This window comes from Prionailurus viverrinus, chromosome C2 (genome assembly GCF_022837055.1).
Source record: "Prionailurus viverrinus isolate Anna chromosome C2, UM_Priviv_1.0, whole genome shotgun sequence".
In the NCBI taxonomy this organism is placed as follows: domain Eukaryota; kingdom Metazoa; phylum Chordata; class Mammalia; order Carnivora; family Felidae; genus Prionailurus; species Prionailurus viverrinus.
In genome coordinates, this window is record NC_062569.1 from 14,193,713 (window position 1) to 14,218,220 (window position 24,508).

A 24,508-nucleotide genomic window follows, 5' to 3' on the forward strand; every position below is an offset into this window, starting at 1 on the left:
CCAAGCACGAAATGCATGCCGTGTCCACGTGTCCCTGCATCCCATTGCTACTGTCTGTAAACTCCCCTCTCTCTTCTCTGCTTAGAGTCCATTCTTTAGCATCTTTCTCAATACTCTTTCCTCTCTGATAATGAAGCCTCAGCCTCACTCCTGCGTGGTCATATTTTCCACCTTGCTTTCACATTACACACATTCCTCTCTTATACTTTTCATCCCCCTTCTTAAGCTGCTCGTATCCCCACAGGAGACTATGAATTGGGCCACTGCCCCGGTCCTCTGCAGAAGTTAGGAAGGCTAAGTACTCACTTCCCCAGTCTCTCTTGCAGCTAGGGATGGTGCTCACAGGACATAGCCCGGCTGATGAGGCATCAGCACAAAACTGCTAGGCAATCTCTGCATAATTGTTGTGTTTTCCTGAGAGTAGAAGAAAAAAAAAAAAAAACAAAACAGCTAATACCTCCCTCTGCCTCTCACCTTGATATCCGGAGCTGCAGAAGCTATCTTGTCAACATGAGGGCAAAAGCAAGAGCACCACAGATATTACAGCCCCAATGTCACACAGCTCCTGAACAACACTGGCAGTCACCAATCTGCAGACTTATTAGCTGAGAAAAATCAACCATGGTTTTTCTAGCTATGTTTCACACTGTCTGTTGCCTGCCACCTTCCGAACTGATATTTTTATCAACCAATTAATGTAGCAATAACTACTGGAGACCTACCAGTCTCCTGACACTATACTATTTTTATTTGTTTTGCTTTCTCTAATCTTTAGGTGTCATCCTTTCTATTTGCAGAATCGAACGTTGACGTGCTGAAAAATTAAGTAATCTCTCAAACATCACACATAGCTGTGAAGTTTCTGAGCCAGGATTCCAACCCAAAAGAGCTGCCTGATTTGAAAGATTGTCCTTTTCACCACTTTTGAAGATGGATGCAAAGAAGCTAGACCAAGAAAAGAGTTGCTGAAGACAACATGGGTTTGTGAGCCCAGCAAATGAGAAAATCCGTATCAGCTAAATCCATTTACTAGTTTACTGGTGACTTAGTAGTGGGGGATAGAAAAAAAAAAAGCCTTGCTAAAGGTGGTAATAGAGGAATTCTTTCTAGGCTGCCCTCACAAGAATTATCAATCCTGCCACTATTTGTCACAAGAGATTGGATTCTCCTCTTTAAAGCCAAAAATGGTTACTGCCCAGTGCTCCATTTTCTTCAAGATGCTTGCAAATTCATTCACAAAGGAGACCCGTGTTCAAAGGAAGAGTAAGGAAAAGGTTGTTTAAAGCATTTGTGAGCAAAGGCACCACATGAAAGAAAATGCCTCTGCTCAGAGAGTGAGGAGGCCATATTTGGGATCAGGAATGATTTTAAAAGGAGTAGGAAAACACCGCCATAGTGTGATTTAAGGATCGAGAAATGCGTGAGTTAATTTAGCCTAGAGATAGGAGACCAAAAAGACAAATACCCTCCCCATATTACTCTTAGTCTGATGCACACCATATTGTGGAAGAAAGGCAAGAGCGATGTACCAGATGGCATATATTTAAATCTCGGTTCCACCACTAACTGTGCCCTGCTCTCTGAAACACAATTAGCTTAATGGTCAAATGAGGGCGATACACTTACCTTCTAAGGTTTCGTGAGGATTATTAAATGAGATAACAGATAAGCAAAGCACTTAGGTCAATGCCTGGCCCCAGTAAGCGTCAGGTAAGTGGTGTGGCTGATGATAACAATAGCAATTAGAAGGCAATGACAACAGCAATTGCTCAGAAGCACCACAACTAGATGGTGATCATGTCAACACTGGGACAAAACACGTGGTTTAGACATGCAAGTGGTAATACTACGGGGCACAGGGACACACAATTAAGTCCAAGAACACTTGGGGTAAACAAGGCTGATTGCTTCCTGTGGAAGGGTTGATATCTTGAAGACCTCACATTATTCTAGAATAATCCTAAAAAAAAAAAAGATGCTGGGCATTTATGTTGTATCAGTCCAAAGTGGTGGCTCCTACCCCCACCACTTATCAATAGCATAAACAGCTTGCGATGGACTTGACCACCAAATACAAAATTCTGTGTTTCATGCTAAAATTTTTACAATGGGTTTGGGTTCACATTATTTTCACCTGGACTCATAAAGTGAAGTAATATTAACTTCTGTCACAAAATCTCACATATGCATATTTTCAGATCTCATAAAATGTGACGGTTCCCAGACAGGCCAAATTCTGAAGTCTGGCATCTCAACTGAGTAGACATAGTTGTCTCTCTATCAAAAGCCATCCCAACACCCAACCCCACTCCTGGAGAACACACCTATATCTGGGAAGCTGATGCCCCATGAGGTCACATTTCTCAGCTACCTTGGACAAGCCATAGCCTGTGACAAGTTCCGTCCTACAGAATCTTAGTGACGTTGCCTCCTCCACACTCTTATCCCTTCCTCAGACTGGATGCAAAGGATAGTTTGGCCTTCAGGGATGGCAAACCATCAGAGGGAAGGAGTGTGGATCCCTGCCTCAGTGCATGAAGAGAAGCCACCACTGACTGATAGGAACATGAGTGAGAAATTAAGTTTTATCGTGTTTGAGACATTATACATCTTTAGGTCTTTCTTTTTTTTTAACAATAGTTCAAGAGAACAATAGTTCTCTTAGTTAGGAGGAAAGCTACACAAAAGAGTTGAGTCCATAGGACCAGTTGGGACACTTAAGCAACCAATGAAATCTAGATACATGTAATTGCACACCTTTAGGAGAATGTTTAGAAATTGAACAACTGGCCTCCACTACAATGTCCAGCCAGTATACCTGACAGGTGTTACTAACAGAGAAAAAAAAAAACAACTCTGAATCCATCGGGTGTATGCTAAGTGTCATATCTGTTTATGTGAAAAGCCTAGGGTAGTTATGATTTCCATAGGTTTAGAAAGGATCTCTGCTGCTGTTTCCACCTCCGTGCAAATGAAAACTCAGGACAGGTAGTCATTTGAAGAATCTTTCCAAGTAGCTGGCCATAGGAGCCCAGCTCCGAGATTCTCACCTCTTGGTATTCACACCTTGTGAATTCACACCTGCCACACTGAAGAGGGCTGAGCTGTGTAACCAGTAGGGTACTGCAAACATAACACAGTGTGACTTCCCAGGGTAAGTCATAAAGACACTGTGACTCTCACTTTCCTCTCTCTCCGAGCATTTGTTCTGGGAGAAACCTGCTGCCATGTCATAAGGATAACCAAGCAGCTTTAAGGAGAAATTCACATGGCCAGGAACTCAGGCCTCCTACTAACAACCAGCACTAACTTGGCAGCCACATGACTAGGCCATATTAGAAGCTGGTCATCCAGGGGCACCTGGGTGGCTCAGTCGGTTAAGCATCCGACTTGGGCTCAGGTCACGATCTCACAGTTCGTGGGTTCAAGCCCCCGCATTGGGCTCTGAGCTGACAGCTCAGGACCTGGAGCCTGCTTCAAATACTGTCTCCCCCTCTCTTTGCCCTGTCCCCGTTCGTGCTTTCTCTTTCTCTCTCTCAAAAATAAATTAAAAAAAAAATTAAAACTTTTTTTTTAAAGCTGTTCATCCAGCCCCAGTCAAGCCTTCATACTGCTGCAGCCCTAGCTAACATCTGTGTGCTACAGCTCCTTGAGAGACCCTGATCTGCTAAGTTGTTTGAATTCCTGACCTACAAAAACTGGGAAATAATAAATGCTTACCAATTTTAAGCCACTAATTTGGGGGGGGGGTAGATTTTGTTATGTAGCAGTAGATAACCAATTCATTAGCTTGTTTTAGAAGAAGAGAGAGAGAAAGGAATGGGGAAGGAGAGCAGAGGGAAGGGGGAGGGTAGGAGGAGGGAGAAGAGAGAGCTAGATAGCTCTACCTAAGGTTGAAAAGCTTTGCCTACCTCTAGTTGTTTTTAATGTTCCCTGGAATGGGGTGGTTCAGTCGGTTAAGCATCCAACTTCAGTTCAGGTCATGATCTCACGGTTTGTGAGTTCGAGCCCCACATCGGGCTCTGTGCTGACAGCTCAGAGCCTGGAGCCTGCTTCGGATTCTGTGTCTCCTCCTCTCTCTGCCCCTGCCATGCTCATGCTCTGTCTCTCAATAATGAATAAACATTAAAAAAAAATTTAAGGTTTCCTGGAAATAGGGAGGACTGTGCCAGAGGTCATGGAAGTAATATATTGGGTTTGCTTCAACCCAGTCATATGATGAAATCAGTTCTGTACGTGTAACACACTCTTTTGAACATGGCAGCAAAGACTTTATTCATGAACTGATTACTGGCTCATCTGAACAGAAAAATTCAAAGGTTTCTTTCTCTCTCTCTCTGTGTGTGTGTGTGTGTGTGTGTGTGTGTGTGTGTGTGTGTATCCTGGTGGACTGGAAAAAAACATGGCTAATTGAACATAGCAGATACTTCATTCAGGAAATCAGACACTATTTCTTAAGAGCCTCACATTTCACATAAAATGAAGACTTCAGGGCAATTTTATGCTCGTGCTGCTACACGGGACACTGAGTCTCTCCCATCCCATGATTGAGAACCCTCACACAAGGCTACTTCAGTTTTATCTTTCTTGACTGAGGGCACTTAAGAGGTGGGGGCGGGGATCTCAGTGCCTCCACATAGCGACTAGCTGGCTTGTTGGAAATGTCACAGTGTTTGATCACACCGGCATGATTACTGAGGACTAGAAAGCAAGGAACTTACAGTGGCTCATTTCTCTCTTTACAGTTTGCAGGAACCGTCACTCGCCCTTACATTATACTAGCTGACACACTGGCGAGGCCTAATAGCGGAACCCCACATCAGAAAAGTGTATCAGGAAGACCCAGAACATAGCCGAACAAGACAGGGCCATACCTTAGTACATACTACCAAGGGCAGAGCCCAGCAATGTTTGACGACTGTTGAGTAAGAGCCACTGTTGTGACCAGCAGTCAGTGGCACAATTCCAGTCTGTGGGGAATCCTCCTTTGACATGGCTGTGTTGTTGTTGTTATTTCCAGCCTGATTTTTTCACAAAATAGAAACCTAGCGAATATTAAAAAATGACATGGTATTTTTTTAATAAGCTAGTAGATAATTTCCATGAACCTCTAGTAGATAACTTCCATGAACACCATATCACTTTTTAACAAAATCAATTTGTGTGTATAGGGTCTTCTTTGCCTTTGAGGTTGCAGAAGGCATATAAACCAAATACTTAAGTGCATCCTGCAATGATTCCCAATCTGGAGTCCCAATCTGAAGATAATATTGGGCTTCCTCATCATTGTAAAAAAAAAAAAAAAAAATGCAACAGGAATTACACATTTGCCCAGGATGGATAAGGCTTTCTGGGTCAAATTAAACAGAGGGAAGTACACTGGCCCCCGAGGTCCAAAGGAGGACCAGTGCCTGTTTTTCTAAACAAAATCTCATCGGAGTGCAAATTGTCTGCAAGTGCTTCCACTAGACAACACCAAAGCTGAGTGGCTGAGACAGAGGCTATATGGCTTAGAAAACTGAAAATAGTTGCTCTCTGGCCTTTCGCACGAAGAGTTTGCCAACCCCTGAAATAAAGTATCACACTTCTCACTTTGGGCTCAGAATGTTTAGACTGATGTCGGACCCTTTCCTGGTTATGTCACATACACTGGTCCCTAATTTCTTGGATTAATAACGTTAAAATAACAAATGTAGTAGATCGAATCTTTCAAGATTTTGGGTGGAGTCAAAAGAAATTCCCTTCTTAACCAAGTTTTGCCTTACTCATGCTTACCGAAATTTTAAAAGATGGAATCTGGACTGTTCATCCACTTGTTCAACAGCTTTTAAACCACTGGGTAAGTTTAAGTAGCTGCCTTTTTTCCAACATGTCTTACTTAGTTGGTCACCAATACTTTCTAGGGCTAAATACTCTTAGCCTTATATTGTGGTTTTAAGAAGAAAACATGTAAACTACTTCAGACACAGTGTTTTTCTTGATGTGAAGCCATAAGCACGGATTAATCCATATCGTACAAGATAAGAAAGTGCTTGTAGCAAAATTTAATAAGAGTGTAACAGCTACAGGATTTGAATTCACTGGTTTGGAAACACAAAGCATATACATTTTGGCAGTTAAAGAGAAAACCTTCATTACAGTCTAGGGAGGAGGATTCCCATCTTACACCTTCAAGGCAACAGAAAGAGTCTCAACGAGTGTCAGTTTTGTTACAAAGACGATAGATACTTGGAATCCTTGGTATAAAGAACTTTCTTCTCAGACTCATCTCTTCTTAGATCTGGCAAAAGGATGAATTTACCTATGTGGGAACCCTGGCACTCTATTACAAGGAAAAGGCTTAGATGTTTTCTGCTTCATACACCTACTCAAAATATTATCCACATAATGTATATACATAGTCAAGACCCAAATATCTAGAACATTCCCTAGACCAGGGTTACTCCACCTTGGCACCACCGACAGATACTTTGGGCATGATGATTCATCACTGTAGGAGGCTGCCTCACGCACTATAGGATGTGTAGCAGGCATCAACGGCCTCCGCGGTAAACACCTGGAGGACCCCACCCTGGATGACAACCAAAAGTGTCTGCAGAGATTACTGAATGTCCCCAGAGGCGGGGCAGGAGCGGCGGGGGGGGGGGGGGGGGGGGGGGGGCACAAACAAACCGGCCCTCAGCTAAGGACTACTGGGCTAGTTCCTCTGGGCTGGTTTCTCTCTCTGATTGTCATCTTTTGCTGCAGTACCCAGATTCCCTTCCCACAATGTAATCAACATGGAGAAGGCATCCACCGCGAGCCTCCCTTTTCAACTCCGTGTGTTCAAACCCCTCCCTGATTCAACAGCCGTGAGGCACAGCCTCTTGTCACTGATCGGGGCAAACATCTAAGTAGCCTGTGTTTGCTACAGGGTCCCCTGCGATAGATTATCGCCTTACATATTGCACATTAACAGAATTTCTTATGACAGAGCCAACAGTCGAATGTGGTTGTTTTCCTTGAGATCCTTTTAAATCCCCAATTCAATTACCGTGCTCATTTTTCTGATGAATCATCAGCAGAAAGCCAGACTATTTTTCAGAGAGTGATATGATCCTCAGCAGGAACATTACTTCTGTCGGACTCTGCTTTACCTACTTGGCACTAAACACACGGTCTGGCTCTGAAGAAGGTTAGACCTTAGTACTTAAGGCAGCACGAAATTAACCCCTTCTAGAACTTCTGGTTTCTTCAAGACAGCTTCTACGACCGCCACCAAAAGAAAAAGGGAAAAAGTGAAACTAAATAATGGAGCCAAGTGCGTGGTGTTACTTTATTATTGTATTTCTACATCTGATGGCCTCAGAGATGCCAATCTCAGCTCGAGGCCACAATTAAACTGATGCATCAAAATAAAGACTTCACGTCTGTTTTCAAACATCACAGCAGCAGTGAAATGTTAAGTCTTCGGGATTGCTTTTCCCTCAAGGATTTCCTTTCTTCTCTGCCTCTTGTTCCTTCACTAGAGGGACACACACCAGCGAAGCAACATGTGACATGTTGATATTGTCGCAGACAGCAAATCCCCACAGAATTCAGGAACTGTGCCATCAATGAGCGGGTTTCTTTGAACTCCAAAATGGCCTAAAAGCTGAAAGTAGAAAAAACAGTGGACACGTGGCCGTCCCACACTCAGGTTGTCGCTCTCTGAGCTGAGAGCCTTGGTTACCGCAGCAGGCAGGTAACATGGGCACGTTTCTGAGTGCAATGAGACTGGGAGGAGACAGTGGTTAAAGCAAGGAGGCCCCAGGGATTAAAACCCACCCGTCGGCCGACTTTCCCTGAGCCTTGCTCCCGGGGACACCCGCCTCCCTGAGTTGCCTGAAGCTGTTGACAACACAGACACCAGGATTCCGTCCTTCACCTCAAGACCTCCCAGTGGTGAAAACTGAACCCTCCCTGATGCATAAGACTCCAAAATGAGCTCCAGTTCCTGTCTTTAGCTCAAACATAAAGAAATAAGAAGGGAATGACTAATGGGCAATTATGGTTGCCTTGGCTACAACTCTAACTTTTGGCAGATATATTAATTTTTTGGTACCTCTGTGTGTTTGATACTTGTTTAAATAGTACATAAAAATACCCAAAGGTGTCAGGATTATCGGCCTCACCATAGGCCCTTTTCTTTCTTGACGATTCTTCCATGACTGCATTCTCACTCCCTGGTCCAGATTACCTGCCACAGCTGGGGTAGAGGAAAGCGTGGTCCCGTGGTCCCATCTCTCACCATTTTCCAAGCATTGCTACATTCTGAATGTGATGCCTAGGGGCCTCCCAGCTAACTGGATGTGTAAATAAAAGAGTTTTAAATCACTTCAAGGTGTCATTCAAATTTTCATCCTCGCTAACAGGGAGGAAATTCACCACACCCACCCTGGGGCCATTTTCCCATCTCTTTTCCTGCTGACACGCAAGTAATGTGCTAGACAAAGGCACAGCAAGTCCCATATTAGCATCTTTTAGGACTAACTCCCCAGTCCTTCCTCCAATCTTAACAAGCTCACTCTTCTCACTCGTGAATGGAAAAAAAAAGAAATACAAAAGAGATCTAAAAACGTAGTTTTCATTATCAGACTTTTTTTTCATATCCTCTCTTTTTCTTATTTATCCACACCTGAAACCCCTAGTAATCATAATGAACTTGGAATGATATTTAGTGAGATACAAAAAAAATGAAAAAAGAAATATAGGCCACCTTCAAAGGGTATGACTTTGTAACTTAGTACTCCTTATCCATTATATAATTAGAAAATTATTCCCTGCATTGTTGTTGCAAGCACAGGGGCTCTGTGATGATATCAGACTGGGGCTCTCAGCAAGACTCCTCTGCCTGTGGGTTCTGACAAGTGTCATTACAGTAATCCCTACAGTGAGAAGACAATCATTAGTAAATGGCAAAGAAGAGGTGTCAATGGTGCTTCAGCCACAGGTTCAACTACCCACTAATAAAGGCTTTGACCTTGGATAATAGAAAAGCCATCTCTTGGAACCACTTTACCAGAGACTGTTTTCTATAACAGCCAAGGACAAATACCAAGATTCAGTGGAACACCTAAGTAAAAATAGCAACACCACTAGACAAAATTTTTGAATGAGATCTTCCTCCAGGCAGCCTCTACATACAACAGTGTACGTAGTTCAAAGGCAATTAGTAAGTAATTCACCAAGAACCTAAACCAAACCTTAGGAACCTATAAAATTTCCATCCTTGTCAAAGGATTGGTATCTCAAAGGGATTTCTGTCGATGATGGCTAGGGCAGGCCTGGAGAGGTGAAGTCACAGTCTGTGAGATGGTTACCCAATAAAACTTTCTGCAATGATAGAAAGTTGCCCAACAGGACGCCTTTAGACTTAGAACTTTTGAGCACCTAAAGTGTGGCTGGTACAAATGAAGAAGTGAGTTTGTAATTTTATTTCCTTGTAATTCCATTTAATGCTAAATAGCCGTATGTGTCTACTGACTACCATATTAGATAATGCAGGTTTGGAAACTGAGGAGGGGAGTGCTGAGGACTGAGTGTCCTGTGCAGGCAAGTGAGGAAGTACTGCCAGGAAAGCTGTAAGCCCAGGGCAGGCAGAGCCCCCTCCAACTGACTGTCAAAGAAAGTCTGCTTCCGAGGTTGAGGCTGAATTCATTAGGAAAGTGTGCTCTGGTGAACGAGGGATGTGGCACAAGAACACAGAAGGGGAGTTGGTGGCACGTGTGTTGTGATTTCACAAAGCCAGTATGGGGAGAACACACCTGCTAGAAGAAGTAGAGAGAAGCAGAGCAGGTGACCAGGTTCTGAGGCCATTAGATAGACAGCAAATCTAGAAAACAGACATTATTTCTTTACCGCCCTAAGTGGATGCTAACCAGAAACATGGTTAGGCAGGGACTGTAAATATGTGCCTGTAGCCAGACAGCCAGGGGGCCACTGGTGTCATATTATTTATTTAGCTATTTATTTATGATCTGTCATATTTATTTAGTTTAGTTACTCGCTTAGTGTCTGTCTCTCCCAGCAGAATGTGTGCTGCATCAGAACATGGACCATTCTGGGCTAGAAACTAGGCATTAAATAAAAGATTGTCAGAAGGAGTTGTCAAAAATATATTTGCAGGTCCCCTACATGCAATGTACCGTGTTAGGCTTGGAGAAAGAGCCGTGAAAAAGACAAACCTGGTCCGTGTCCTCATGGCTTATATTCAATAGCTAATTATACAATTAAGAATGTATGATACCATATTGACAGGGATCTCACACACGGTAGACAGGGGAAGGTGCAAACAGGGAAAAACTTCTTTGAAGTGTTGAACTGAACTTCTTCGAAGGCTGAATTGGGACTAACTGGGTGAGAGGGAAGTGAAGGGGGTGGGGGAGAGAGTATTCCAGGCAAAGTAAATTGCTTCGGCAAAGGCTCTGGGTAGGACAGGGTGAACTCCAGAAACTTAAATAAATGAAAACAAAAACACCAATATTACTGTCATCCAAAGAGCAAGCAAGGCAGAGTGGCAGGAGAGCTGACTGTCAGGGTCAGTTGGTGATGTTCCCAAAGTACTGCAGCCAAAACTCAGCCCCTTGGACCTCGCAGGAGCCTGAACCCACCCAACATTACCTGAGGGCATCCTTCCCAGGAATGACCACACGGTCCTGTGGACCCCAGATTCAAACACCTTTAACTCTAATGAAATAATCTTGTTCAATTTCTTAAATAGGGTCACAGAAAACCACGTGGGGGGGGGGCTCATTTATCCGACAAAATCGAAGAGACTTATGCACACACACTCAGAGTTTTCTAAGAGCTTATAAAACACTCTGCTCATGTACTACTGAATTTGTTTCCAATCTAGACAGTCCTTAGAAAGAGAAAAATACTATCCCCATTTCACTGTTGACAACCCTAAGTCTCAAAGAAAATGTGACTTGTCCAAGACTTCAGTTAGAAAGGGCACAACCAGGATTCAAAGTCATAGCACCCAGGTCCCATGATCTTCCCTACATGGGCGGCTTCCTTCCAACTGAGAGTCCCAGGGAAAATACTGAATCTGATCCTTAGTGACGCCAACTCCACCAACCATGCAATTTTTTTGACTCTTTTTAAGTTTTTATTTAAATTCCAGTTAACATACTGTAATATTAATTTCAGGTGTAGCATACAGTGATTCAACACTTTCAAAACATCTGGTGCTCATCACAATAAGGGCATCTCTGAATCCCCATCACCTATTTAACATTCCCCCCACCCACTCCTACCTCCTCTGGTAACCATCAGTTTGTTCTCTATAGCTAAGAATTGTTTCTTGGTTTGCCTCTCTTTTTTTCCCTTTGCTCATTTGTTTAGTTTCTTAAATTCCACATATGAGCGAAATCATATGGCATCTGTCTTTCCCTGATTGACTTATTTCACTTAGCATAATACTGTCTGGCTCTATCCATGTCGTTGCAAATGGTAAGATTTCATTCTTTTTCATGGCTGGTGTGTGTGTGTGTGTGTGTGTGTGTGTGTACACATATATATGAAATTACCACTTCTTTATTAACTCATCATTCAGTGGACACTTGGGTGGTTTCCATAATTTGGCTATTGTAGGTAATGCTACTATAAACATTAGGATGCATGTATTCCTTTCAATGAGTATTTTTTGTATTCCTTGGGTAAATACCTAGTTGTACAATTGTAGAATTGTAGTTCTTTTTAACAGTCTCCATGCTGTTTTCCAGAGCAGCTGTACCAGTTTGCATTCTGACCAACAGTGCAATAGGGTTCCCCTATCTCCACATTCTCACCAACACCTTTTGTGTCTTGTGTTTTCGATTTTGGCCATTTCCAGGTATAAGACAATATCTCGCTGTAGTTCTGATTTGCATTTCCCTCATGATAACTGATGTTGAGCATCTTTTCATGTGTCTATTAGCTATCTATGTCTTCTTTGGAAAAATGTCTATTCATGTTTTCTGCTCATTTTGTAATTGGATTATTCATTTTTGGGGTGTTGAGTTTTATACATTTTCTATATATGTTGGATCCTCACCTTTATGGAATATGTCATTTGCAAATATCTTCTCCCATTCTACAGGCTGCCTTTTAGACTTGTTGATTTGTTTCCTTGGCTGTGCACAAGCTTTTTATTTTGATGTAGTACCAGTAGTTTATTTTTGCTTTTGGTTCCCTTGCCTCAGGAGGCATATCTAGAAACAATTTGCTATGGCCAACGTCAAAGAAGTTACTGCCTGTGTTCTCCTCTAGAAGTTTCCAACCATGCATTTTTAAAAAAATTTTTATTGAGGTTTTTGTCCTGCCGGTGAAGGCACCCCTCCCCCCCACCCCCAAAGAGCCTCTTCTTCTCTAGCCAGGGAGACCTCAGCAACTTCCTAAAACACACTTACTTCAGAGTGGGAGGCCATAAAGAGCTGCTTTGGAAAGTTCTATAGCCACTTATTCAGAAAAGTTATGACATTCGTCCAATTCAAATGCAGAGTCTTGTTTTCAACTATTTTTTTTAAGTCAATCTGGAGAACCTGGAATCATTCACAGGGCCTCATTAGTTCTGAAATAGAATGAGTCATTTTCAGACTTCATGGATTGAATGCCCCAAAGCACTTTCAACAGTGACAGCTCTCATATCCCGAGAGTCTGCAATGGTCCACCAACTTATGCATGTGTCCTGTAATCAGAGTGACCTACTGTCCTGGGAGCGAATGAGTGGTCACTCTCCAGGCAATTCAATCCTCGTAACACTCAGATGTGGCAATAACTAGGGACTTACCAATCACCTTAACTGATAAGAGGATTCAAACCAGTGTTCATGTGGTTTGCCCAAAGTCCTCAGAGCTTGCAGGGTCAAAACTGGGGTCTGAGTGGGGATCTGACTCCCAGGGGTTAGTCCTACCCTAGCCCTGTGGGTAACCACAGCACCACAATTTAGCTGAGCGAGATGGACATCTTTGGGTACTAAAATGTAAATGCATACCTCAAACCTTCTACTTCTCTGGAGAATTCTCACCTTTCTACCTTATGAAGTGAATAGGGTTTTTTCAGGACTGAAATAAAACTGGGAGCACTCTTTTTGCCTTAAGCTCAATGTCCTGATTTGCATGTCAATGCCAGCAGTGTTATTTCACCTAAGGGCTGCTTTTAAAACACCCAGAGCAGAGAAAGCAGTCTGGGCTGGGAACCTAACCAGTAAATTGTGGAGAACAGGCCTGGAGTCACATCTGATGAAGTGGAAAGAGAAAGAGTCCGCCAGACTTAAATTTAAATTCTTCCTCTGCCATATACTAGCTGTGTGACCTCAGGACTAATAGTTATTTCACAGGATTACCATGGAGCATAAAATGAGATCACCCAATGTGAATCTACTTCACTCCATGACTGGCACATGAAAAACACCCCATAAATGTTAGTTCGCCAAAAACCCCCAAGAAAGGAAACTCAAAATTTCCTTTCTTTGTAATCTCCTCAAACTTCCACCAGGGTTTCTGAACTCTAAACCTATGTGAAAATAATAGGCTGTATCAATAATAAGAATACAACCAACCCAATTTTTTTTAAAACCTGTCAAAAATTTGAACAGACTTTTCCCCAAAGAAAAATACAGATGGATGGCAACAGGCACATAAGATGTTCAACATCACTTGTCATTAGGGAAGCACAAATTAAGGCCACAGCAAAGTATCATTACGTACCTACAAGAATGACTAAAATTAAAAATGTTGACAATACCAAGTGTTGACAGTGTTAGGGAGCAACTGGAATTCTCAGGCACTGACAGCAGGAATGCATGCTGGATTGGTACATTTGCTATATTTGAAAACACGCTAGCAGCTTCTTATAAAGTTAAATACACTTATCCTACAATCCAGCAGTCCCATCCCTAGGAGTTTGCCCAAGACAAATGAAAATGTATGTCCACAAAAAACTGTTTCTTAATAAAAGCCCGAAATCTGTAAACAACCCAAATATCCATCAACAGGTGAATGGATACACAATGTGTGGTGTTTCTATGCAATGAAATGCTAGGCAGTGAGAAAAAGGAACCTACTGGTACAAAGGTCAAAGCGAGTGACTACCAAATACACTTCGTTAAGCAAAAGAAGTCTGGTGCAAAAGACTGTAGAATATTGGACTTTATGTATATGAAATTTCGGAAAAGGCTGGGGTGGAGTGAGGGAACTGTCTGCAGGGGGACACAACAGAAGTCTCTGGAGGTGATAGAAACGTTCCACATCCTGTTTGAAGTAGCCTTTACCCAAGTATTCACAACTGTCAAAACTCACGGAACTGTACATTTAGAAAGGGTGAGTTTTGGGGCTCCTGGGTGGCTCCGTTGGTTAAGCGTCCGACTTCGGCTCAGGTCGTGGTCTCACAGTTCGTGGGTTCGAGCCACACGTCCGGCTCTGTGCTGACAGCTCGGAGCCTGGAGCCTGCTTCGGATTCTGTGTCTCCCTCTCTGCCCTCCCCCACCATGCTCTGTCTCTCCCTGTCTCTTAAAAATGAATAAATGTTACAAAAAAGCAAAAGTTTTTTTTAAAGGGTGAGTTTTACTACCTGCAAATTATGCCAGGAAATCTTACTTTTAAAAGCAAATAGATTGTAAGATACAAGGGGTCTAACCCGGGAAGGAGGATGCAATCCTGGGAAACGGATGGAGGACGAAGCATGGGAGGGTGGACAGGGTCAACTCTGCCACTGGTTTTGCGAATGGGGCTTGACTTGAACTTTTGGTTATCGGGAGAGCAAACCAAGAATAGGGGATTCGTTTATTAGCTAGTATCTCCATATTGCCCAGTCTCATTTCATCTGGCTACTTCCAGTGCCTGTTAGACAGGTCAACACTTTGCTGCAAAAAAGTGTGTGAAGTGGCCCCACTTGTAAAGAATTTCCTTATGTTCTCATCTCTCTGATAGTCCTCATGTCCTACTGCATCATGATCTGCGCATAAGTGTGCCTCCTCCGTGACACTGTGGGTTTCTCTTTCAATTTTGTAATCCCAGCATCTAGGAGGTATATAACGAGTGTTGACTGACACATCCAGGCACCATTCGATGTAAACTGTTATTTACTGAGGGCCCACTCACTAAGTGCCAGGCATGGTGCTGGAAGAGAGTGTGAGCAGGAATGAACAGCTCACCCCCAACATCAGCCATCCAAAAATGAGGAAAATGGTGCCTCCTCCTATAGGACTCCCTCTGTAGGAGGACACGTCGAATGTAAAAACAGAAATATCCTGACATGTAGATTCCAAAGTCAAAGAAAATGCATTAGGGCTTGGAGCAGGAAACCAACTTGCTTTAATTTAGGGGCAGACACAAAAAAATGTTAATGTATTTCATTCTAATGGACATGAGTTCCATGGACGATCCATATTTTAAAACATCAGAGCCCCATCACATTCATCCTGAGATTATCTGTTCAGCAGATGTGAAATGTATCACTAATTTCATTTTCTAAGTGGGGAAACTAACCTATACACAAGCAATAAAATACCTAATTTTCCTCTGTATTCTCTGTTTTCAAATGGTAGGAAATAAATGCTAAAAAAAAAAAAAATTCCAAGTTCTTGTGTATTTTTCTGCCTCTGTATCTGCCCATCTGGTTCTCATCTCTTCCCTTTGCCTCCATTTCTCTTTTTTCTTTTCTCTCCCTCCCTTAATACCTCCCTCTCTGTCCCCCTCTCCTCCCACTGCCTTCTGGTCCTCTCCAGGAGGGGAGTTATCCCAGGTGTTTTGCCCCTGATACCCAGTCTCCCTGAGCTGGCAACAGCACCTTGATTCCCCACCCCCACCCCACCCTGAACTGTACCCCTTCCAAAGAATACAAACCGCAAGAACATGCAATGTAATGCCCACTACTTCCCTGACCAAGAAGCAGCTATCTGATCCAAGCAAGGTCAATTAGATAACCTTGCCATGGACTCTGGCTCTTGAGCAGAGTGACAGAAAGGCAAAAAGATGACTGGAATTTATTCCTCTTGTGTCAGTGCCCTTGAGAAACGGTTCATCACCTTCTACTACATAGATCTTCTGAGATTCCTGGCTTTAGTGTTTCCCAAACCAGGTGTATCATTTCTCCTTTGATTCTGCGATTACCTTACAACCTTACAATAAAATGCAAGTCAGTTTCTGTTGCTTGCAAACAGAGAGGCCTAGAAAATACAACTTTTTAGCTCAATCACTTTTTTAAGTCTTAAAATTTCCCACCTACTTCTCCTAAGAAGCCATAAATGTGTAAAAGCAGGGCAATTATTATTTTATTATTGCTTTATTATTGTCTTATTACTTATTATTTATTATTTTATTTTGTTATTGCGTGTACCCCTGGGGCTTGGACTGGGATGTGGGGGCCTTCTATCCAGGTCCTCCCTCGCTTTCCTGATAAGTGAGGAGAGGTCCACTGACAAGTCAAGATAAAGGATAATTCTCTCCTAACCTCCTGCCCACCAGAAAAGGACCTCAAGGCTCCCCAGGGCAAAATCAGGTTAATGAGCACCAACTTGTTTTGATTCCAAAATAGTATACCTGTATCATTTCCAGCCCCACAACCCTCTACGAAACTGAAAATTCTAGTTGAACTTGGAGCCCCAACTCATTCTCCTTTTCAGAACCCTGGATCACAATACGAACAATAATAATAATAATAATCACAATAATAATCACAATTACCAAGCAGTCAGTACCTATGAAGCACTGAATTACAAACTGTATACAGCTTATCTCATTCAAGCCATACAAAATTAATTATGCCTATTTCACAGATGAACATACTGAGATTTGGAAAGGTCAGGATCTCACTGAGGTTAAGAGCAATAAAAGAGCCAAGAGCAAATGCAGGTCTTTCTGATTTCTCTCTTAATCAGAAAGCCAACACACTTGATCACAATGACATCCTTCCTAACGTGGGCAAGTTTCCGCTTCTGTGCTGGAAATCAGAGTTCACCCGGCTAATACAACACAAAAATGAAAGGGCTTCCATTATTTTTCACACCAGAAACAAACACCCAAGGGGTTAGGCATCAAAGTGAACTGTCTTGATGTTATCAATTGCCTTTTCTCCTCTACTTGCCACTTGAGACTATGCTGTCCTCTGTGTACTGACAAACCCTATCTTACCTGGCACAGGAATGTTTTTCAGGATAAAATAAAAAAAGAAGACTCTCACTCCCCATAAGTTAACAGCACTCAAGAGCTTTGCCAAAGGTGTAACTCCCATAGGGCTCACTGCCTCAGAATGCACAGCTCGGGGGACCTCAACCTTTGTATTTTGCAAGCTGCTCCAGCCCACCAGAAGAAAAGGGAGAATAGTTAACCCCAATTAAACCTGGCTCTTAAATACTCTCTCAAACACCTTTCAGGTGTAAAGAAAATATTAAAAGGATAAAATGAAGAACATCAATATGCTGGCACTTTCACTCAACAAAAGTTGACTGGACAAGTTTAGCTTAAGTACTGTATCAACGTTAATTTCTTCATTGGGATACACAGAGCATGATTAAGAAGGAGGTTAACGTGAGGGGAAGCTGGGTAAGAGGTATATGGGAACTCTCTGTCTTATGTTTGCAACTCTTCTATAAATCTGAAGTTATTTCAAAATTAAAAGCTTTAAAAAATGGGGCGCCTGGGTGGCTCAGTCGGTTGAGCGTCTAACTTCGGCTCAGGTTATGACCTCGCGGTTCATGAGTTCGAGCCCCGCATCCGGCTCTGTGCTGACAGCCTAGAACCTGGAGCCTGCTTCAGATTCTGTCTGTCTGTCTGTGTGTCTGTCTCTCTCTTCTCTCTCTGCCCCCTCCCCCACTCACACTCTGTCTCTCTCTCAAAAATAAATAAGCATTACATCCTCTGTAAGACTGATGATTTAGACAGCATCACTGATGAAATGCAGTTGAAATGAGAATCTTGAGTCATGCTCATCAATGAAGTATCATTGGTGGCAGCAGCACAGAGTCTCTCTAGTCCAAAACCACAAGAATAAACATATTCTGCAAACCAAAGCTTTAATGAGAACTTAACAAAAAAGAGCGCTTGATCATGATACCTCGCATCTGGGCCATAAATATATGCTTCAGGGTAAATGGTATGCGTGTCTGTGTGTGAGAGAACGGCGGGAAGACGAGGGGAGAAAAGCTGAGAATACATGAATGAGATGAAGCTAAAGCAGACAAGAAAGAATCATTTACATCACTCATCTGGGATCAGGCGAAGAATTCACACATCTGTACCAGTAACTACATAACACAAATGGAGTGAGTTACTAGGTGCTGGTCCTCAACACAAGGAACTTTTTCTTTTTTTTTAACTTTTCCAAAGAAAGTTTCAGAAATACCTATCCAAGAGCCACTTGGCATAAGCAAAGCACTTCAGAGGGGTCTTAAAAGGCACATTTCTTAATGGGATATCTTAGGCCTACAGAGAACTCTGCAAGAAACTTTTGGGGATGATCAGATCCAGGGTCGGGAACTCTTTCAAGGATGGGAAGGTCTCTTACTCAAGGGCATGACCATTTCATCTTTATCTGCAAGACCAGAAAAAAAGAGGTTTGTACAGTTTAGAGAAACTCTATTCTTTTTTTTTTTTTTTCAACGTTTATTTATTTTTGGGACAGAGAGAGACAGAGCATGAACGGAGGAGGGGCAGAGAGAGAGGGAGACACAGAATCGGAAACAGGCTCCAGGCTCTGAGCCATCAGCCCAGAGCCCGACGTGGGGCTCGAACTCATGGACCGTGAGATCGTGACCTGGCTGAAGTCGGACGCTTAACCGACTGCGCCACCCAGGCGCCCCGAGAAACTCTATTCTGACACGACGACTAAGTGCTTGAGATAACGGGTGAGAAAATACCTCACTAGGTCCCCAAAAGGGAGAGACCACATTGTCTTTGGATGTCATTGCAAGAAAAGGAAACTTTTTTGCAAAGGTTTAACATAAACCTGCGTGAGAGCACAGAGGAGAAATAAATGGTCGATTTAGGGTCTACTCCAATTCATGGAATCAAAGCATACATAGCATGTAGCTGCTTTAAAACATTTCTCCAAAGAGTAGTTGGTAGAGAGGGATCAGGCATTGTTATTCTAGGAACAGAGAGTGCCAGTCACATCATGAAACTCTGGTGTAAAAAATCCTTTGACTGATCCAGTTTTCTAACCTTTCCTCCTATTTCAGAGACTTTCTGAGGATGTATAAGCATAAACTTGCAATTCAGGAGACAAGCTGATCTGGCACTAAGCTCTGATTTCTTCTCCAATAAGACAACTGGGGTAAATTCATGAGAAAGTAAATCGTGGCCCCAAATCAGAAACTGAAAAAAAGAAAAAAAAATGCCATTACTCCCTGGACACTTCATTTGAGGGAGAGAGGAGTCATATCCACTGACATTCTATTTACAGTACCCTTGCTTAGAGGCGGATTTAAGATAGAGTATTCAAAATTCATATTTTATTACTTTCACAAGTGAAAAAAACCACAATAGTTCACCGCATTATATTTGTACGTTACTGTGTTTAAATCCTATCACGCGAATATCCCCGCTTCACCCCAAGCAGCTTGGTAAAACCACATTCCATTTTATCCCACTTTGTCTTCCATTTATATTTTAGTAGAATAACTTGGTCAGACATCCAAAGGCCCTCCCACTAATGAAACCAGGATTTGCTCAGAAAAATCAGTTGATAACTTGCCTTAGCATCCATCAAAGACAAAAAGAGTTATTAAAGTCTGAAACACCTCAAACTCAGAAGGACCAGTGGGAGAGCGCCAGAGGCAAACGAAGGGTTAAAACAGCTGATTTCTGGCTTAAGAGAAGGATGCAACACAATTTTTTTAAGGCAAACACCTGGAGGGAAAAAAGTGGTATCTTGTTTCCACCTCAAGAAATTGCAGACAAACCTAAAGCAAATCACATCAGTGGAATACTCAATTAACTGAACATGCTAATTAACGATATGTAATCAACCCGCTTTCAGGCCTGTCTTCACCTGCTGTAATTCTGTAGTGCGTTGCCTTCCTTATTCCTCACAAATGGTAGAACATTAGACAGTCTGCATGGTGCATCAAAGGGAAACAAATAAGCACAGATTTTTGCTGATGGCAGGAATTTCTCATGCTCAGGGCATATGAACCAACAATACGGAAACGGCAGCACCGGCTATGTATTTTAATTATTCCCCACACCTATTCTGCAAAAGAGACTTTAAGTTTGACTCGATAAGACAATGCTCAGTTATGGTTATTTCATAAAACTGAGCGCACACAGTCATTTAAAGTAGTAAATATGCACTCATGACAGAATTAAATATTCATGAAATCAAGAGCCACTGGAAAGCACAGGATAGTGGACTATTAAAATTCATCATAGTTTTTACAATGTAAATGCTGTATGCATTCGTAAGGCACTCCAATTGGGTCTAGTGGGCGCCCAGATTCCAAGTTCCATGGTCGACTGCCATTTAAATTACAATACTGATTTGGGCAGATAAACAACAATGTCAATCCTTACCTCAGTTTCAAAATGCAAGGCAATCTGGAACATTTGCAAATACCAACTTGTTAAGTGAGCTTGTCTCCAAATACAGAACAGCAACACTCCACATGATCCCCGTGTGTTTCAGGTATTTGTTTAATCCACTAGTACCTTCGGAAAGGTCCAACAGAAACCAGGGTAATCTTGTAGGAGGAGCACTCACGGAAGCACTCAACGCATGCAATTCTCTTCTAACCAGCCCAAGTAGCTATTTTGTTGTAGCTTCCTTAAGTGATGCAAAGTAAGAAAGTATTCGGACAGACCCTTCTTTGGTTCCACTATTCTCATTTGTTGCACCAACTCTTCCCCAACATTAGCAGGCAGTTTCCAAATGTATTCACAACCACACGTGTACGCTTGACACAGATACAACTAAACAACACTAGCTTCCATTGCACAAAACAGAACTCCAAGCGTGAATGGAAAAATAGGCTCAGAGACAAAGCTGTAATAAATACACTCCAATCATATTACCAGAGCGTTGTTCTCTATGCTGTTTCCTTCACTTCCCAATTTTCTCCAGAAGAAACATCAGCACCAGAGAATGATGGCATCTGAGCCATTTCTTACTGGAATCCAATTACTTGAAGAACTCCCCCGGCCACAGTAAGAAGTAGCTATCCCCTGGTCTACAATGACACAGCAGGGCTGCGAAAGATTTCCAGGGCTCCTCTGCTGCCAGGCACCTGGTCCCGGCCCTCCTAGCGAGGAGGGGGCCAGCTGAGGAGGAGGGCCTCGACTTTAGAGCTGGGTTAGGCAGTGCTCTCCATTCTGCAAAGGAGCCAAACTTTGCTCCCATTGTTGCCATCTTAAGCTTGATGTCACCTCCCTCCAAGGAGTCTCAGAAGCCACTTGGCAGCTCCTGAAGACACGCTTCCCCTTGACCTACATCATCTCAAGAAGCCTTGGTCAGACTGTGTGGGCAACAAGAGGTCCCCCCACACGGCTCTCCCCGAGTGCCCTGCTCTACCCCGGGCATCACACCGCAAGTACCAGAAGACTTTTCCCTGCACACACCTCTGAATACGGAAACCAGGACAGGCTCCGGCACACGCCTTCCAGTTCGGAAAGTCACTCTCTCCCGTCGACTCCCCTCGATCTCACGCCTTCCCCACCTCTGCAACCCCCACCGCCACACAAACGAGGGAAGGGGTGGGGGGGAGCGGGGGGGTTAAAGTGACAGCCACTACGAGAGATCCTCGGTTTTGTCCAAAAGGTGTCACAGCTCCAACACTGTGGACCTACCTTGCTCTCTCCTTTCTCGCTGTTGGGTCTCGCCTCGGGATCGTCGCTGTCCTCCACGCCAGCACTCTCGCCGGGCACTTCATCCTGAGCCAGCTGCTGCTGCTGCTGCTGCTGCTGCTGCTGCTGCTGCTGCTGTTGCTGCGGCGGCTGCGGCGGGGGCTGGGGCTGGGGCTGGGGCGGCTGTGGCGGCGCCTGGCAGGCTCCGCCAGCCCCCTGGGAGCGGGGGATGGGCTCCGGGCGCGGAGAAACTCCCTCAACATCCATCTCCATCTTCCCATTCACTGGAGGGCAAGACAAAAGCGGAGCGGGGACTTGGCAGCGGCGCCCGGCGGCTCCTCAGCTGCCCGTGGCACGCATGGCTCGCCGAGGAGGGGCCGCCTCCCGCGCGCCCTCCCTCCTGCCGCCCTTCGCCCGCGCTCCCCGCGGCTCCGCTCGCCCGCTCGGCTCCGGCGCTGGCGGCGTCTGGGCCGGGGCGCGCGGGGCGCGGGGGGCCGCGTGTCCTTGGAGCGGTGGCCTTCGGGCGCCCCCGGCAGCCCCGCTAAGCAGAGCGCATCCCGGCGGCGGCGGCGGCGGCGGCGGCGGCGGCGGCGGCGACGCCTCCCAGCCGCGCGCCCAGCCCCGGGGCCGCCCGGGGACTTGCTCTCCAGTCGGGCCTCCAGATTCGCGGTGCTTTGCAGCCTCTCCTGGGGCCCCTCGGCGTCTCCCCTCCCCTCCAACCTTCGGAACAAAGTTACTGGAAGAACGGCCGGGCGAAACGGACAGGAATGGGGACGGCCAGGTGCGCGTGAGCCCTACCATCCCCTCCCGCCGACCAAGCGCCGACCCCTCACCTTTGCCCTCGCCCCGGCGCCGAGGAGCCAAGGCATGGAGGGGTTTCCGACCTGCGCCAGGTGGTGGCGGCGAGGACTGGCAGGAGGCGAGCACGCGGAGGGCCGGGGGCAGGCGCGCCCACCCCAAGGCCGGGCGACCCCCACCTCCACGCCGGCCCGCTCTCCCCCGCCCCGCCCCGCCCCCCGCGCCGCGCCGCGCGCGTCTCCGGGGTCAGCCCTCCGGAGCGTGCGTGAGTGTGTCCCCGGGCTCCCGCGCCTCGGTCGGCTCCGCCGCCGCCGGCTCCGCGCCGCACAGCTCAGCGCCGGAGAACTGGAGTGAAGAAGCGGAGCCGGCGGCCGGCTCCGGGCAGGAGATCGACCTACCCTCGCCTCCGACCCGATCGCGGGCAGGAACCGGGAAGGGGTGGGGCCCCGCGTGGACGGCGAGGACGCGAGGCTCGCAGCGCGCCCGAGTTGGGCGTAAAGGTCGGCCAGAGAGGGTCGATGGGGGAGGCTGAGGGCGAAGCGAGAAGTCGCTGCCAGGCATTGACTGCAGTGTGTCCCGGGGTGGGCGCCAACTGGGCGCCGCCGCTCCCAAGTGGCGAGCCCTCCGGTGCTGGAAGGGCGTCCTCCGCAGGGCAGGTCTCCAGGAGGCTCGGGTGGTGACCCCAGGCCGGGCGGCGAGCTGCGTCTGCAAATATAGACAGATAGAGGTGACAAGGGTAGACTTGGAATTTCTTAAATCGGGGCTCGCCGACAGTCAGGTGATCAGCATGACTTCTAAATTTAACGCCGCTTGGTCCTGGGGAGTAGCTTACAACTTCACGGGAACTGCTCCTGCAACTCTGCGCTTCCAGGAGGGGACCCTCCAGCAGCTGTGGAGAGAAATAGCAGGTTATTAAGAACCTGTTTAATATTAAATAGAGCCCATTGTTCTGGGCTTTGAGTTCCATAATGCCCCCAAATGGATCAGCAGATAAATGAACTATTCATGCATTTCTTAGCAGAGGGTGGCTTCCCCCCCCACCATAACATATAATGCATCGCAGATAACGCTTACCTAATGAAACTAGAAAATTGCATTGTTCGTGACTGCTTTGCACTAACTTAAAGACTTTTCCATATCAAGACACACTGTCTCAATACATGCAGTTACACAAGGACACGTCATTAGGTCCTATCCTTCAATGCAATCTCTTAATCTCTGACTCTGCCTGTAAATGTGACCGAAATTAATTGCCACTTTAATTTAATCGGTGTAGACAGCCAATCTGGATGTTGCAACGCCAGCATGCTTTTGGAAAGAAAAAGTTTGGGGACTGACTTACTGATTTGCTTTTCTTCAGAGTTTCTGAAAACTGGATTTCAAGCTCATTTTCGAATTTGGGAACTTGTTAAAAATAAAATGAGCTTGCATTGGTATGAAATCCACTGTACTTCTAAATGACATATGACCCTTTAGGCAGTAATATACCAGCCAAAAATCTAGAGAGCTATGTGCCTCCAAAGAAGTCCTTACTCTCCATCTCCTCCCCAGAATATTGTTATAAATCAAGTCTTCTAGTATTTTTACAACGGTAATTAGATCTGTGTAAAGTCCTTAGCAGAGTGCCTTAGTGCACAGTGAGCACTCCACAATCATTACCTGTTATGCTGAAAATAGTAAGGTGATAGAAATTCACCGTGACACTCATCTGAGGACCTTGATTTAGGAAGAGGAAATCGTCAGTTTAATCTGTTTATATAAATTATTCTCAAAGGTATTTGGTATCTTCAAAGAATGAAGTCCCTTCTGAAGGCAGGAAGAAAGTCGGTGTGGTGTTCTGTGCAATAAAGTTTTGAATTTGTCAGATTTTCCTTCCAGTGTAGAAGTAAAAACTACATGTCAGGCCCAACAGGATCTGGAACAGCCGACCG

At 44.8% G+C, this 24,508-nt stretch overlaps 1 protein-coding gene across 1 annotated transcript; it reads right to left on the reverse strand.

Annotated features, from left to right (window-relative positions):
* Positions 1 to 7,376: 7,376 nt before the first annotated feature.
* On the reverse strand, positions 7,377 to 22,749 carry LOC125175454 (ATP-dependent RNA helicase DHH1-like). The gene is made up of 3 exons (XM_047876035.1): positions 22,613 to 22,749; positions 21,783 to 22,063; positions 7,377 to 7,633 (listed from the first exon to the last, which is right to left on the reverse strand). The coding sequence occupies exons 2-3, from the start codon at positions 22,050 to 22,052 to the stop codon at positions 7,505 to 7,507; spliced, it is 399 nt and encodes a 132-aa protein (XP_047731991.1). The 5' UTR covers positions 22,053 to 22,063; positions 22,613 to 22,749; the 3' UTR covers positions 7,377 to 7,504.
* Between the last annotated feature and the right edge of the window lie 1,759 nt (positions 22,750 to 24,508).

Coding starts and splice junctions, on each gene's coding strand:
- LOC125175454 (XM_047876035.1), bottom strand. CDS start 22,052: ATGGAGATGGATGTTGAGGGAGTTTCTCCGCGCCCGGAGCCCATCCCC. Junction 7,634..21,782: donor GCGAGAAAGGAGAGAGCAAG/GTAGGTCCACAG, acceptor TTCTACTTTCAG/CTTTTAGGCCATTTTGGAGT.